Here is a 16675-nt window from a genome sequence, read left to right as displayed (position 1 = left end):
AAAATTATACTTGTAATTTAAAAAAGCATAAAAATTATATTTTTATTATTTTTATAACTTTTTGGAAATTTAAACTAAATATATTTTTGGTTATGTTATAAATAAAACAAAAATTACAATTCTTCGAGTGCAACGTCCACAGCGACACCTCTGCGCAAGTCCAGTGCAGTTGAGCTCGCACAGAACATAGTCTTTTTGAGGCTATAGCCACATGTAACTGAAGATCATTGAAATCATCCCCAGTATTATTATTATAATTCTTAATGTAAGTATTTAATTAGTAAGTGGTTTACAAATTAATTCATTTTGTTATGCAAATGTCAATGTTTTAATTGTTATTTTTGTTTTTCATCGTCCCGGCATTTTCACCGAACTAAACATGGCTGATTTAGTAATAAGACGTTAAGCCTTATTCCTGGCACGAGTTTTATTATTTTCTCCCATTTGAGTGTGAATCATTTCAATGTTCTATTTTTATTAAGATATTTATTCGTTTGTTAACAGTTGAAAAGATTTATTGTGTAAAGTGATGGACAAAAGTATGTATGATTACAAACACTTGGCTATTTTCGCCGCGTTGCACGTTGGTTCGCTGCCATTTAGGCCTAGTTTTAAGAATAAAAATTTCGGTAGTTTTTCCTTTTTCACAATGCTTGTTTTCTTTGCGGAATATTTAAACATTTATCCTCCCTCTTATTCTATTAAAGAAAGTTGTTGCTGATATTTGCCTTTACTTTTAATTTAATCTAAATGAGTGGGATGTGAAATGTCATGTAATTGTTTAGACTATATTAAAATTACCGCATTGTCATTGATTTTATTTTTTATGTCGCGATACTTTTCTTAGCTTTTTGAAAGTACTCTTAAGAAAGTTCATTTATATAGATCTGATAAAGTTTCTCTGCCTCACAGATAAGATAAAATTAGATATATTATCTTTTATCTTATAGTGAGACTGCAAGAATTGTACCTAAATTTTACATGGCAAAATTATTTTTACTTTATTAACCACGAAATAAATTGTCGAACTTTAGAGAATGTTTTTATTATTTGCACAAATCGTATCTTGCGCCTTTCCGTTAGGCGAAATTTCATATTAGTTTGGTATCCTTTAAGCTTTATTAGGATTTGTCGGCTTTTAAAATTGGATCCCTCTGTTAGTTTTCCCTTGAAATGATTCTAATTTACTGTGATTAAAATGCCAATTCAATGCATCATAGTTTTGCACCCTGAATATAAAATAAAAACTGCCTACATATGACAGGAAAATGGTTGAGATTGTGTTCTTTTTTTAGGATCGATGTTAGAAAGCTTTTGCTTTATGTATTTATTCTGGGATGTCTTTGAGCATATAGATATTGGAATCTAGAATTTTAAGGGGGGGGATTAGAATAAAACTATATAAATTGGAACAGAATCAGCTCATGTCTTTTTGATTAAGGAAATCTATTTTTATTTTTTGATGTGAAATTGAAATTCAAGCGATTAAGTTGTCTTGTTTTCTGTTTCAGTTCCAATAATGGAAGGTGGTGAAGAAGATTACACTGCTGCTAATGCTGGAGCTTCAGCAACCTACCCTGTACAGTGTTCCTCACTGCGTAAAAATGGGTTTGTAATGTTAAAAGCTCGCCCCTGCAAAATTATGGAAATGAGTACATCTAAAACAGGAAAGCACGGACATGCAAAAGTAAATATCTTGTATATAGAAACTGACTTACCATTTATTATATTTCAGAGTTATTTTCCTTTCTCATTATAAAAGCATAGATTATTGTATTATCTTAAAAAAATTGATAACTAAAATGCATATGTTAATGTGTTTTGAGTTAGTCCATGATGAATATTGTGATCTTTAATTATTTAAACATGGATGTAAATCAAAAAATATAGTACCTTTTGAAATATATTTTCCCTTGTCTAAATTTAAATTGTCATATAAGTTAGCTTTTAATTTTGATCCTGTTCAAGGTGGTAGTTGAATATTCTGTTCATGTCTGTTGCATGGTTTATTTATATAATATTCTTAAACCGTTAAACATTTTATTTAAAATTTAAGAAAATAATTAGTAGTATAATTAATTAGTAGTTTTATTCTGTTATCAATCTTGATGTTTGAATACTAGTCTGGTTACTTATTCTGAAAAATCGACCTTTGAAATGAATAAATATTTTTTGGCCTAAGTGAAGATTAGTGTGCACCAGCCGATTGTCGCCAATATTGCAACCCATCGGATCCCTCTTATAGCAACCGTACTGCTGTTTTGTTTACTACTTTTTGCAATGGTTGAGCTGTACTTAAACTACAATTAAATTATGAAAAATGTTAAATTAAAAATATTTAAAAAATATCAATTAAAGATTTTACTTTTGTTCTTTATTATAAAGAAATTTAAGCTTATAATTAAAAGTTATTTTCTTCTTTCTTTTTTTAATGTGAATACAAACAGAAAATATTTGTTCTTTTGCAATTTTTAATTGTCAGTATTCGCTTTAAAAAAATCGTCTGCGTTCTCACTTTCAAAGACAGCTGCAAATGGAATTCTTCGCAGTTCTCGTAATTCTTTTGGTGTTATAACGGTTGGTTCCCTTCATAATTTGTTATGTCGGGATTATTTCGAACCTGTAGAATGGATGAAGAGCGAGTTAAATATGCATACATATATATTTTACGAGTTAATGAAATTAGGAAAGGATGCTTGTTTGAAATTTTGCATTGAGAATGGTTTGATATCGAACCGGCAGAATGGATGGAAGGTGAGTGGAATATATTCTTTTACAAGTTGATGAAGGTGGGGAAAGTATGTTTGTTTGAAATTTTGTATGGAGAATGTTCCGATTGCTTATTTCTCTGTTTTTTCTTTTCTCTTGGTTATGTACTGTTTCTGTTTTCCACACAGTCTTTATGTTCAATGTGCTAGCGAAGCTACTAGGTTCCCGCTGCTAGCGAAGCCGTAGGATGTTTTTTTAAGTTAATAAATCCTGCCCGGGGCCTTCTACAGATGCCTTCGGCATCTGTAGAAGGCCCCGAGCAGGATTCCCTCTGAAATCCGTTTGTACAACATCCTTCATTCTTTCTTTTCAATTGATTATGTACAGTTCATGTTATCCACACAGTCCTTATGTTCAATGTGCTAGCGAAGCTACTAGGTTCCCGCTGCTAGCGAAGCCGTAGGATGTTTTTTTTTTAAGTTAAAAAATTCTGCCCGGTGCCTTCTACAGATGCCGAAGGCATCTGTAGAAGGCACCGGGCAGTATGAAAAAAAAATACTTATGAGTAAAAAGTTCTAATTAGATGGCGGGAAATAGTAACCGTAACTGTTCCGCGAAAGTATTTGTTTATTTTGTCCGCCATCTTTATTGGCGACTTGGCATTGTTGGCGCAGCTGGGTGCACGCTAAAATTCACTTTTACCTATTTTTTTATACTTCTATTAAATCCTTTCCTTTATCAAGTTTCTAAAATTTTAAAATATTGCATGTATATATACATATAAATATTGTAATATTGAGCTATCATGAAATATGAAAAGGGCTGTTTTGTTGACCACTTGACGATGAAATATGCTTTGATTCTAGTTGGCTTTTTATAAATCTGAGATAAGAATGTCTGTTGATTCTATTTTGAGCAAAAACATGTCATTGCATTAATGTTTATATCTGTAATAGTACTAAAATATTGTCCAGTGTTAATTCTGTTTGAAAGATTAATTCATTTTAGTTACAAACTGTTACAATTTAATTACAAAACAGAAATAGTGTAGAAAGAAAACAATTGTCATTTTTACTGTTTTGTAATGTTTTTATTTCTAACTTATTTTTATTTAGTACCATATAATCCTCATGTAATAAGGAAAATTTTATTTTATAGGTACATCTTGTAGGACTTGATATTTTTACTAATAAGAAATATGAAGATTTATGTCCATCTACACATAATATAGATGTACCTAATGTTAATCGTTGTGACTTTCAAGTAAGTATATTTGTTTAAGTAAATGAATTTTTAAATTTTATTTTGTTTTTCTCATTTTCCTAGTTTTTACAATTTTTTTTATTTTGGCCATAATGTTCTAATAATGCAACTAAATTTCATGTTTTATGAGAAATTGCATTTTTTAGTTTAATAAATATTAACTTTAAAAGCTCATCTTATATTTGCTGATAATAGTTGTAGATAATAAAATAATTAATTTATCCAGAAAAGAGGCCTTAATATCTTTATAATGTAAACTTAAAATCAGGATGAATTCTTCGGTTTATAAAAATTAATGTATTAGTAGCTTAAAAATAAAGATAGTGTGAAATTTCTTTTTCAGCTAATTGACATTAGTGATGATGGTTTTGTTACACTTATGAATGATAAAGGTGAAACACGTGATGATCTCCGACTCCCAGAAGGAGAGTTGGGACAGAAAATACGTGACGAGTTTGGTAAAGAAGACATCACAGTAATAGTAAGTGTCCTTTGTATCAGTTAAAGCTTGTGCAGTGTTAAATCAGTGTAAATTCATTCATAATTTATATCAACTATATTATAATGAAATTTAAGCATAAATCTTATATTAAGAAGCCTTACGTTTTATTAAAGTAAACGTAAATTAATTTTTCCTGTAGATGGTTGAATTGATGTCTTAATTATTCTTTCTGCAATGTATTATCCTTGCTTTGATTGTAAATATAATTGGCTTTGTATCTAAGATTGAGAATTTACGATATTTGATAATTATAATTTTACAATGAATTGATTTCTTTGCATGTGTTAAACTATTTTTCATTCCTTAAGGTTTTATTTTTTAAAGTAAACATCTGTAAGTTATTTTATATAATTCCTTCCTAGTAGAAATACTGTAATGTATATATGAAATAACTGTATATTCATTTAATTTTCCTTTTGCAGGTTACTGTTCTGTCAGCTGTTGGTGAAGAAGCTATTGTCGCTTGCAAAAATGCAAGTTAAATGAATGAATAAAATATAAACATTATTACTGGGAAGCATTTTTTTTCTTCCTTGTACTTGCTTTTTTTAAAAAAAATATATATACATGTAATAATTAAGCATTCCCTGCTAATTTTTTTCTATTATGCTTCTTTGAAAAAAATTCAAACAATTGGATGGGGAAAAAACCCAATAGAAGCTATTGATGTGCTCCTGGTCTTCTCTGCTGGGAGTTCTACACCTTGCTGCAATAGATTTTCTGATCACAATGGATTCAGTTCTTGTGACTGATAATACTCAAGTTACTTGAATATGAAGTGTTGGGCCTCTTTGTTACTATTATCATGTTTTTGTTACTTCATTTTTTAATGTTGATGCAACATAATTTTTTATATTGAAGCAAAGTGATGTGTTATGATTCTTAAACTAAATTATGCATTCTGTCGAGATTAATATTTAGAACTAAGCCTTCAACAAAAAAATGTCTTCATCAGTAATAAATAAATTAAATTGTGTTTTTGTATTTTGTTACTTCTGAGTTATTGTTATGCACAGTTTTGTCTTAAGGTTGGTGTGGATTATTTTATTTCTTGAATACTATTTAAGCACTTGTTAAAACTTCCCTGTCTTCGTAGATATGTCCTGTAAAAATTAATCACTGCCTTATGACGTGCAATGGGGACATGTGTATTTTCATCAAAATTTCTTGTTATGTGAATCAATTTTCCTGTTAGACTTTCCCCAGTGCCTACTTCTGTTATCCTGCTGGTCATTTGTCAGTAAAAATTTTCAAACAATTGATTGAAAGTTGATTAAACCTAACTAAAATAAGTAATTATATTTTCTTATACTGCTCAGCTTGTCAGACTAGATGTGTCTGAAAGCAACTCAAGTTCTGTGTTTTTAAAAAAAGCATGTAATATGAAACAAGCGTTTGATTAAATAAAGTGTCCTTTTTTTAGAGCTTTGGCAATGCTTTTAAATGATGCTCAGTAGTTAGATATATCAAATATAAGGTAATACACTATTTACAAAAGGGAAATAATTTCAAGCTTGTCTAACAAAAATACTCTCGCTCATGGCTTGGTTAGTACAAGTTATTGAAACATTGGGGAGGGGGAGTAACTATTTGTTCTCAAAATAAGTAATTTCTATAAAACACTAATTTATACAATAGAAATCATGAAATACAAGCATATTGTGTTATGAACATTCAGATTGTTTTACTGAATATTTTATACTAATTTTTTAAATCAACATTACCCTTGATTAATTTATGAAAATGCTAGAAGGGCTTGTCTTGTCGAAACTTCTGTTAAATTGAGAAAAGATGTAGTACACTCTTTATTGTTTGGTTCGCAACAATCTGGTTTCCATGTGATCTGGACTAATTTTCTTTTAATATAATTAAATGATGGCCTTATAAGTTAGAGTCTATTACAATTCTCTTGTATGTCTTTCCTCAAAGTATAAGTTGTGACAGGAAAAGAACAGTGCTCTGTTCTTTGTTTCATTAGTGAGTAATTGACCTCAATTGTTGCTGCTGTTCCTGATTATAACTGAACGGTATGTACAGAATTCGTAAATTTACATTCTATGTGATTTGAGGCAAAGGGAGGGCTTAGTACTCAGAAGTGAGGAAATGCATATTACAATAGTGAGTTTTGATATAAAAACTTTGTCTTCTGGTATTGGTGGGTAAAGAAGCGAGTTCATAGAAGTCCGGCTTTTTTTATTATTCGGTCTGCCCTTTTGACACATTAAACCGGACACTTGAGCGTGTACTGTATTTTAAAAAAATCAAGATATTAACTCAGTTCCATAATTTAAATATGGATATTCATGTTCATATCTTCCTGAACCTTACAAGATGGTTTTTGTATCATCGTAAAACCTTTTAATATTTCTGCGCAATTTTTTCAATTCAGTTCATATACAATCTGTGACAATGCTGCAATGAAATTCAAATTTGTCTATAAAAATGTTCATTCTTAAAAATACTTATTGGATATTAACTGAAGTAGGACTCCACTTTTTAATTTAGATGAACAATTTATAGTAGACTAATTCAATTAAATCCATCTTTCAGTCTTATCAAATAGCAAAGCTCTTTCATGCAATAGTTTAAAAAATCAAGTAGGTTTGCAAAGTTGCCTAATATATAAATAATTGGCTAATTCTTTGATTTGAATGCGTCAAAAAAATCTTGTATTTGAGTACCAAATCACATCAGATACTGATTTTTAAAAAATCGCATGTTTAATAGTTCATATGAATTTAATGTCTACAAGTGCGAAAATATATCGATTTGGATATAACATGTTTAATGTTTGCCTGAATAATTAAGTTTTATTTGAAACTAACACTAATTGGGCTTTGTGAAAATTCCTTGTCTTACAGTTATGCAATGTGATCTCGGTATATTAAATAGAAATTAAAATTGCTGGGCCCTGCAAATAAATTGTGGTTGGAGCTCATTGTTGAGGTATAAAGTAGTATGGCAAATAAAAATGTTTTTATAATTATTGCAGTGAATTTTTGATATGTTTTACTATATCCTTTATTTTTTAGTAATTGCTTGGGAAAAAAATTGGTTTTAACCTCTAAATGAGAAATTTTATTTTAAAAATGTTTTTTAAATTAGTGGACAGCAATTGATTATTCTTGAGCTCTTGCATAGTGTTACAAAATAAGATATTAAATTTGAATATTTCATGGAATTTTTACACCTTGCTATTTTTGTTAAGTCTTTTCTTTCGATTATAGCATTTAATTCATTGCCAAAATTGAGAGTTAAAAGAAGCTTATTCATAGAAATCTTATAAGGTTTTATGGGATTTAATTTATTATGCATACTAGTTAAATATATTTAAATTCTCAGCACTTGATGGGAAAAGAAAATTTATATTATCTCTTGACTCTCCAAATTCTGTAAAAGAAAGATTGGGGGGGATTTGCAGCCAGTAACAGATATATATTTCACATGAGCTGGTAGTCCCTTGTACCAGATTCAAGAACTATTCCTTATTGTAAAAAAAAAAAAATCCTTTTGTAAAAGTTGAGGTTTTAAGTGACAGTATGTAATAAATATTTAATTTTGGTAGGCTTTATAAAAATTACTCATTTTATGTTGAATTTTCAATAATGGGAATTTATAATGACCCATTATTTTGGTTAATAGGAGTTTAAAAAATGCAGTTAACATACTTTGCCATTCTTTGATCTAAACCTTAACCAATATTATATCGCACCTCAAAATCTTTTCTCGGCTCCACCTAAAAGAAATAAAAACTATTCTCTTTTATAACATAATTGAGTCTCAAAATAAGACTGATATGGTCCTGTTTAAGACAAGAGATCTTATACTGCAATGAGAACAGAGTAAAATCAGTTATTTTACAGGTATTAAAAATGATTGCTCTTGAGAAAGTATTTAACCATATATAGAATCCTTTTTTTCAATGTGGTATGAAAGATCCTTGTGGTTAATCCATTTTAATTTTGTATAACTTTAATTTTGATATAAAAATAATGTTTGTGCAGTAACCTGTTCATAAGTTGTGTCGTAAAAACTGTTTTACACCCCGAATGAAAAAACCATAGAAACATTTAAATGGTTAGTTACTGTATGCTAATTTTCGTTTGAATCTGCCAAGAGGTGTGAAATTGTTTATGGTACCTACAAAAAAAAAAAAAAAAACATTCATTTTCAACGGGTGTCTACTATTATTGTTGTTCAATGGCTAATTTCTAAACCGCTACAGGTAGACATATAGTTTCAGGTGGGAAAATGTTTTAAATGACGAGAATATTTATATTTCGTTGTTCGAGTCGATAAATATATTTCTCAAAAAGTTACGGAATCTATCATTTTATATGGTTTTATCAGTCATATTAAGTAAAAATTTGTCAATTTCCAAAAACATGTGATAAAAAAAATTCCATCGTTTTATGATGGAAAATTTTCCTAATTATAAGTGTATAACCTAAGTGTGGACCATATACAAATTTATTTTAAGGGACAATTTGAAAAGTAATAATTAAGGTGCATAATTTCAATTTGCAAACGAAGTCCTAAGTCTCAATGCCTTGAAATTATCTGTAAAGTTTGTCTAAAATAGCTAAAATATAATATAAATAAATAAATGTCCAGTTAATAAAATTTGACAATTAAAAATTGTCTAAGTATTTTAATAGCTGAAAAATTGATTCATTATTATTGTCAGAGTTTCAAGACTTTTACTAAATATGACTGATAGGAACAAGCGGCTGTATAAAAAGTTAAATTTCATAACTTTTTGAGAAATGATTTAAACAACATAAAATACAGTTTTCCCCGCCATTTAAAGTATTTTAATTGAAACTGTTTTTATGTCTACTTATATGAGCCACTTAAGAGTGGATTCTATATATGGATTGTTCACTACATTGAATGAAACATGGATTATTTGCCATATCGTCAACTGAAAAGATTTGGGGATAATATCGATGAACCAGATCAGAAGCAGAAGTTCAATAATGGAAGATTATTCCATTATTATTATTGGAATTACGGAAGTATTCCATATCATCAATTGCATTCAAGTGACCTGTTAAAAATTAGTGATTTTATATAGGGCAATCATAGGAAAATGCGAATAAATAAATAGTTAACCCTTTGCACTTGGATGGTGCCTTTCACTCACCATAAGTTTTATTTAATACAGATTCAAGTTAAAAATTAAACTTTTCTAGGTTTAGGTTGCAGTGAGAGTTAATTTAATCTTTTAATTTTTGTCAACATGTTTATTTTTTTATGAATGCATGACGTGGCCGAACAAATTACTTTTTATTTTTTTTATCAAATAAATTGTTGGAAAATATGTTTAAAATGCTTTTTTCATAGAGACTTATTTTATACGTTAAAAAAACTTGGTATCATTGAAAAGATAATTTGTTATATTTTAAGATGATGAAAAAATCATTTTTGTGCTGTAATATTTTTAGAAGTTGTTACGGAAAAGAGACAAAATTTCGCTTAGTTTTAAAAAAAATTAAAATTCTAGTTAAAATTTGTTTTCAAAATTGTTACGCTATAAACATTTTTATCTTCTAAACTCTATATATGTTAGGTTTGGAGCTTTATTTCAAACGCACTGACTTATAGAGGGCTAACACCACCACACACGCACAAACACACATTCATCTTTATAATAAACTGTCCGCCTTTGACTTATTCACCACAATTTACAATCGCTAACATTTTCAATTAAATATTTTATGTAACTTAACGTAGAGTTTTCAGCAAAATATTTATAAAGCTTCAGATTTTGATCAGTATTATACGTAATTCAGGCTATTTTAGAAGATTTCTGTTGTACTGCTCATTTTATTATGCATTTCCCCTTTTTTTATTTTTTTCCCAGCTTGCTGAAAGTTATAAAAAATGGATATATTCTGCTAAAAATGTTATCTCATTACTAACCAAAACGTTGTAAAATTTGTCATTTTCTTCTTGTTGATGGTATGCTTTACTTTAAAATCTTACCGATTCTTCTCAGAATGAAGTAAATATGTGTCTTGTCTTCCTGAAATCTGCTTGGAAAATAATGGTTTGTGTTCAGATCAAACGTTTGATTTCATTATTTTATAGGTTTCATTATTTTTGTATTAATATTGAAGGCAGTTCGGTGGCTTTTATTAATAATTTTTGTGTTCTTTCAGAATTGTTTTTTGGGCTATCATTCGTGATACATTTCATGCTCGTTCATAATTCTTATGACTCTTGTTAAAAAAACTGAATATTTTTTTAAAAATTGATTAAATTTAGAAAAACTAATTATACGATAAAAACACTGATATCATAGAAAAGATACTTTTCTGAATTTTATAATGATTTTTTTTTTTTTTTTTTTTGTACTGTACTGTTTTCGAAAGTTATCGCGAAAAAGCAGCGTCAAAATTTCGTTTATCTTTTAGTTAAAATTAAAAAAAAAAAAAGCTCCATGGTGCACATTCTCCCCCTCCCCGTCTTTGAAAATTTGCCAAATTTGGTAAAACGCACACAATTACCTTTGTTATACGTTATGATTTTGAGAAATAAAATTTTTATTAAAATTTTATTTATAGAATAAGAATAAATTTTTGGTAGAGCAGGCGAAAAGTGATAGTTATACGAAATAAATATCAAAATGTTACGTCGAATGAAATCGAATTTATATTCATGTGTACCTAAGCTGTTGAGTAACTTTGTGATTTGGTTATTTTCTACAAATCAGTATCGCTTGCACACGAGCAGGTGAAATTATCCAGGTCTGCTTGTTTGTCTTTTTTCGTTAGATTAGTTTACAGCTGCTTTTTGAATATCACAGACAAGAGTTTTTTCTTGGATAACTGCTGATGTGCATTTGTATTTTATTCTTATTATTTTTTAATCTTTCTCCATGACGTAATTGTAATTCTAGATAGGGAATAAAACTTTAAATCGCTAATAAGACTTGCGCTTTTTCAAAATTAGAAACAAATTAAATACTAGTATCGTTCAATAAAAACGAAGTAATTAATTAACGATAAGGAATGGAATGATTGTTACATTTCTAATAAAATTGGAAAATAAGTTAATTTTCTTAAAATCTTATTACATTAAAAAATGTTTAAAGTTAGAAAAGTATCAATTTAATATTTCTTTTATTAAAAACGACCTTTGGCGATCAGCTAATTTTTCTGGAATATTGGTTACATTTCATTCATTAGATTCATTGCGATTTATTTGAAAAATTCGTTGCGATGTTGCCAACGGAAAAACAAACAAAAAAAATTGCAGTCTTCCTTCTTTGCTCTTTAAGAAGGAAAGAAAAATGCACGATTAAAAATCTGATGAAAGAATGAAAGTATTTTATCATATTACATATAAGAATAATTTTCAAAATTTATTGAAATTAAGGGAAATTACTGGAATAAAAATGGTATCATCAAAGAAAATAGTTGAATTTAAAAATGACTCAAAATTAATTTTGAGTAATACTATTTTCGAAAGCCATGAAGGGAAAGCAACCAAATGTCTCCTAATTTTTAACTAATTAGAATTTCACATAACTCAATTCGAACTACATACTCCCACATTGCAAAGTCGTATTTTTTACGGGAAAAAAATGGCGCCAGTAACTTAAACATTCTTTTGCGAAATAATTTTAAACCTTTTTTTATTACTGTTTATTGCTTTCCCACAGACATTTTTTTATGTTATAAATGAGGAAAAGTGAAGTTATCCGCTTTTTTTTTTTCGGAAATGTTTTTTTTTCTTCCAATTTCTTAGTCTTAATACTAAATTGTATAGGGAAATAGTCTCATTTTATGAGAAGATTATTATCATTATTATTTTGAAAAACCAAATATATCATTTTACAACATATTTTTAACAAAAAGTAACATATCTATTATCCTATTGTATCTTTTTTTCCCTCTTCAAAGCTTAATATATCCATGTAATCTTCATGAGATCTAAATTCCGTCACTTCCGTACAAGATACTTCTTTGAGTTTTTCGGCACGGTTTCAGATAACAGTTCGGGGATATAAAAGTAGCGCAGTCTTTGTTCGTATACCATTTCCTTGTTTAATGCTGTAGGGAAAAATGTTATTTTACATTCGAACTTTTAGAAGATAATCGAAGCGCCTTATATATATATATATATATATATATATATATATATATATATATATATATATATATATATATATATATATATATATATATATATATATATATATATATATATATATAATTCGAAACGGTGTCGTATAGCAAGAGAAGTAACATCTATAGTAAAGTGACTATGCCAAATTTACTGAGACAGGTTACAACGTCCATAGCGTCGAAATAAGAAAAGTACAAAACAACTAACAAAAGTAAAGAAGATCGGCCAAAAGATCCAGTTGGAAATATGTACGTTACCATAATAATAATAATTACCATAGGAAAACTTCCATGGCATTATTTGCTATCTTCTTTGGTATTTTACCCACTCCGCAAGTTTGGTTTCTTAGATTTTTAAAAAATTATTTATATTTACTTTTTTTTGTTGCTAAAATTCAGCTTTGCAGTTGTTTAACTTTAAAAAACTGTCTGATAATACCGAAGAATATATTTTTCAAGATAGGACGAACTTTTTTTTCAAGTCGCGAAAATTTCATAAATTAAATCGCAAATATCTCCATGAGTCTTACAGATGCGAAAATTTTTCCTATATTTTTATTATTGTATAATGCACTTTCCCTAATTGGATTTTTTGGCTAATCTTCTTTATTTCTTAAAGTTATTTTTGTAACTTTCTTATTTCGCCGTTATACTTTACTATACTTAAAGTGACTATACAATAAGACATATTACTTCCATGGCTATACAAGACGCCGTTTTGTACTTAACGAGCATAAAACGGTTTTATTCATCACCCTGTATATTTGATAAATTCTTAATTAATTGGGATATAACAATCTTTAAAGCTACAAGTACCACCATCTCGAATTTCTATAAATTAATCAATGCTCATTCATTGATTATGCAGCTTTTTGCGTGCTTTCATCTGTGCTAGAAGTCGATGTTTTTGTTTATCTACTTTTTAAAATGGAACACTAAGTTAAAGAATTAAAGTATGACTCAATAAGTTAAATGTGTTTTTTCCCTGACATAAGTTAAACCAGACATCGCAATTTTTGAAAGATGAACATTGATGGTGCTATCATAATTTCAAAAATGTTAAATGCCTCGTCATCTTTTGATAATAATTTGATGTTAATTCATAGGAATTTTTATTCAGCAGAATGGAAAAAAAATCAAAATATTACATATATGCGGTATATTTTTGTAAAAAAGCCAAAAGAGGTTCCCAAAGATAAATTTTCTTGAAATATTTTGTGAATGCAAATAAAAAAATGGTTTCAGTTTGCTAGATTTTTTTTTTTTCCTGTCTCTTGCTATGGGCGGGCCAAAAGAGAAAATTTTGAGAGTTTGAAATGAGTTAATGGATGGAAAAGTTATAATATTATAAATAAAGAAAGATTTTGGAACTTTTTGTCTATTATGAGGTTAAATTATATTAACCGCCTGTTTTTCTTAAAGCAACACTACGGCTGTTTTGTGACTTCAGACCTTATTTCGTTTCGTACGGCAGTCAAATGAGGACACCAAAGTTGGCTCATCTTTGACAAACTCTTGCATTAAATTAATGGGCGGATATTTGGATCTGCTAGATTGAACAAGCACCAGATGCGCTTAAATGATGTCTCTTCGGTGGAAGCGCGTCTCGAAGCTGCAACCCTCCAGTCCTGAAGCCGAGATCTTACCATTAGACTATTGTGTCCTGCGTGGATTTGGGGGAAAAAAGGTTTTAGATACAGTACACTTCCGAGCATCTGGCTTAATGTGGCAGAAGGGTAGGCCAGTTAACAAAATAGACAGATGGACAGATTTCTATGAATTCATTTCTTTGCCCAGAAGACAAAGTTTTTTATTTCAAAATATACTGTTATAATAAGTATTTTCTCACTTCTTATTCAGTACTAAGCCGTCCATTTAACTCAAGCCACGTAGAATGTTTTTATTATTATTATTATTATCCCACTTTCACTAGCTTGTGCAACAAGCCACTTTTCAATTTCTGACGATGTTTTGACAGATCCCCACTGTACCACCCACTCACCTAACTCCGGAGTTATATTTTTCTAGTCGCTGTAAAGAGCGTAATTTCTCCTCCATAGTCACTACAACTTTTTTTCCTTTATCACCCATTTCGAAAGCTTCACAGTGGTACATTTAAAAAAACATTAAGCATACTCCGAGGACAACTTACGAATACTATACGTACTTTGCAGTTATAAGCAGAAACATCGGCAACAACTGAGGTCCGTTACACATTGACGAAACAATGAAAAACGAGCAGAACGCTACTCTTTTCCTGTCACAATTTGTAATTTGCACACGACATGTAGGAGAATCGTAGCAAACGCCAGCTTCCAATGCCTTGGCAATGATGTCAACGCAACGCCTTGCCTTCCTCATTTAAATATGATAAAAGAATATTAGGCCAGATAGTACGGAAGCTAGATAGTCGGGAACCGGATACTTCGGAGTGTACTTTATACAGAAAAGTTCATGGTATATGTTCAAGAGCAAAATTTTATGTAAAGAGATATCGAGGGTGAAAAGGTGAAATCGATACTAAAATGAGATGTTGCTCTTCCTATAAATTTAATTCTGTCATGAGCTTAGAAATTTAATAAAAAGCTGACAGCGAGAAAGCAATACAACATCTCCTTTCTACACTTCTCTAGGGAATCAGGATAGCCAAAGAAAAGGCTGACGATATTTTGATGTATTTGCTTACAATTCCTATTGAAGATAACTGGACTACAATTCTGGAGTGACAATATGATTCTTCAGAAGGGCGGTATTATTAACAAAGGGTTAGAAGAATGCTACATTCAAAATAGAAAGTACGATTTCGTTTAAATTTTTAAGTTGAAAAGATATTTTGTTAAATTTACATTTTCAATGGAATTTTGAAAGTCAGTTTTTTTTTCTTTCTAGTTTTTAGTGTTTTTCTCGAAATTCGATATATTCAAGGTTTTATTTCAGATTAACCATATTCTGTAAGGTTTTTATTACTGCTGACAATCTAGAAATCTTCCATCATTTTTTTTTAGTATCATTGACCAGAATCTTTAAACAGAATTACGTTTAAAAAATCAAAGGAAAAATTATTTAGAAAGTTTATTACGTTTCTTGAAAAATTTTGTAAAATAAATATATTTATTCATTTTTGAAACTCTTCATTTGATATCTAAAAAATTCCTGACATGCTATAAGACGTACAATATTGGTATTCATTTTATATAGATTTTTTTTATGCTTTACAAATTCTATGCAAACTATCTTTAGAAGTGAATGCTTCATTTTCAAATTATCTAGGATAAACCAGAAAAATACTTCATTTTATTTCATTACTTTATCTGGCTACTGCAATAAACATATTGATATTTTTCAAAATTTAATTTGGAAAATTAGGTTTTTAGGGGTTAATCAGTTTAGTTCAATTATATTAACGTCCCTTTTTAAAGCAACACTAGGGCTGTTTTGGGACGAACTTAGTAATCTTGAACCATGGTCAGATGCCGGGAATGACACCTGGGCTGGCAGATGTGTGAATGTGCCCTCCTGTAAAAAGGGGTTGTGCAAGCGAATGAGTGATGTGTGAGTAGCAAAGAGCTCTTGGCCCTAGGTGTCATTCCTAGAGCCCTATTTATAGTAGGGCCAAGAGTTTTATAGTAGCTAGGTTTGGCGCTACTATAAAAACAAGAGATGCTCCCCTTCCGGTTTAAAATCGCTATCTTCATAACAGCGGGCTTGTTGGCAAGTGCCATAAGAAACAACAACCATTTTTACACAAAAATGTTTTTATATCATTTTAAAATGCAAAAAATAATCTTTTCAGTGATACTAACTTTTTACCGTATAAATTTTTTATGTGCTTTTAATCAATTTTTAAAAAGAGAATATTTGTCAACAAGAATACAAAAATACTTAAGGATTCTGAACGAAAATTGAATGCTTCACAAACCATAACACAATAATTCTGGAAGAACATCAAAGTGCTTGAAAAAAAGTTGTCATTATGTAAACCTTCGCACTGCGAAAAATAACGAGATGCAGAATACATATATGAATATAAGGATTCTTGTTAGAGCTTAGAAATCTCAGAAACAAT

The 16675-nt window shown here is 29.3% G+C and overlaps 1 protein-coding gene across 1 annotated transcript; it reads left to right on the top strand.

Annotated features, from left to right (window-relative positions):
* Positions 1–111: 111 nt before the first annotated feature.
* Positions 112–5898, top strand: LOC129971265 (eukaryotic translation initiation factor 5A-1-like). Its single transcript, XM_056084865.1, has 5 exons — positions 112–265; positions 1512–1687; positions 3868–3972; positions 4316–4453; positions 4897–5898. The coding sequence occupies exons 2-5, from the start codon at positions 1520–1522 to the stop codon at positions 4954–4956; spliced, it is 471 nt and encodes a 156-aa protein (XP_055940840.1). The 5' UTR covers positions 112–265; positions 1512–1519; the 3' UTR covers positions 4957–5898.
* Positions 5899–16675: the final 10777 nt, after the last annotated feature.

This window comes from Argiope bruennichi, chromosome 6 (genome assembly GCF_947563725.1).
Source record: "Argiope bruennichi chromosome 6, qqArgBrue1.1, whole genome shotgun sequence".
Taxonomy (NCBI): Eukaryota; Metazoa; Arthropoda; class Arachnida; order Araneae; family Araneidae; genus Argiope; species Argiope bruennichi.
The sequence above is the reverse complement of the archived record's forward strand: the minus strand, read 5'-3'. Positions and strand labels throughout refer to the sequence as shown.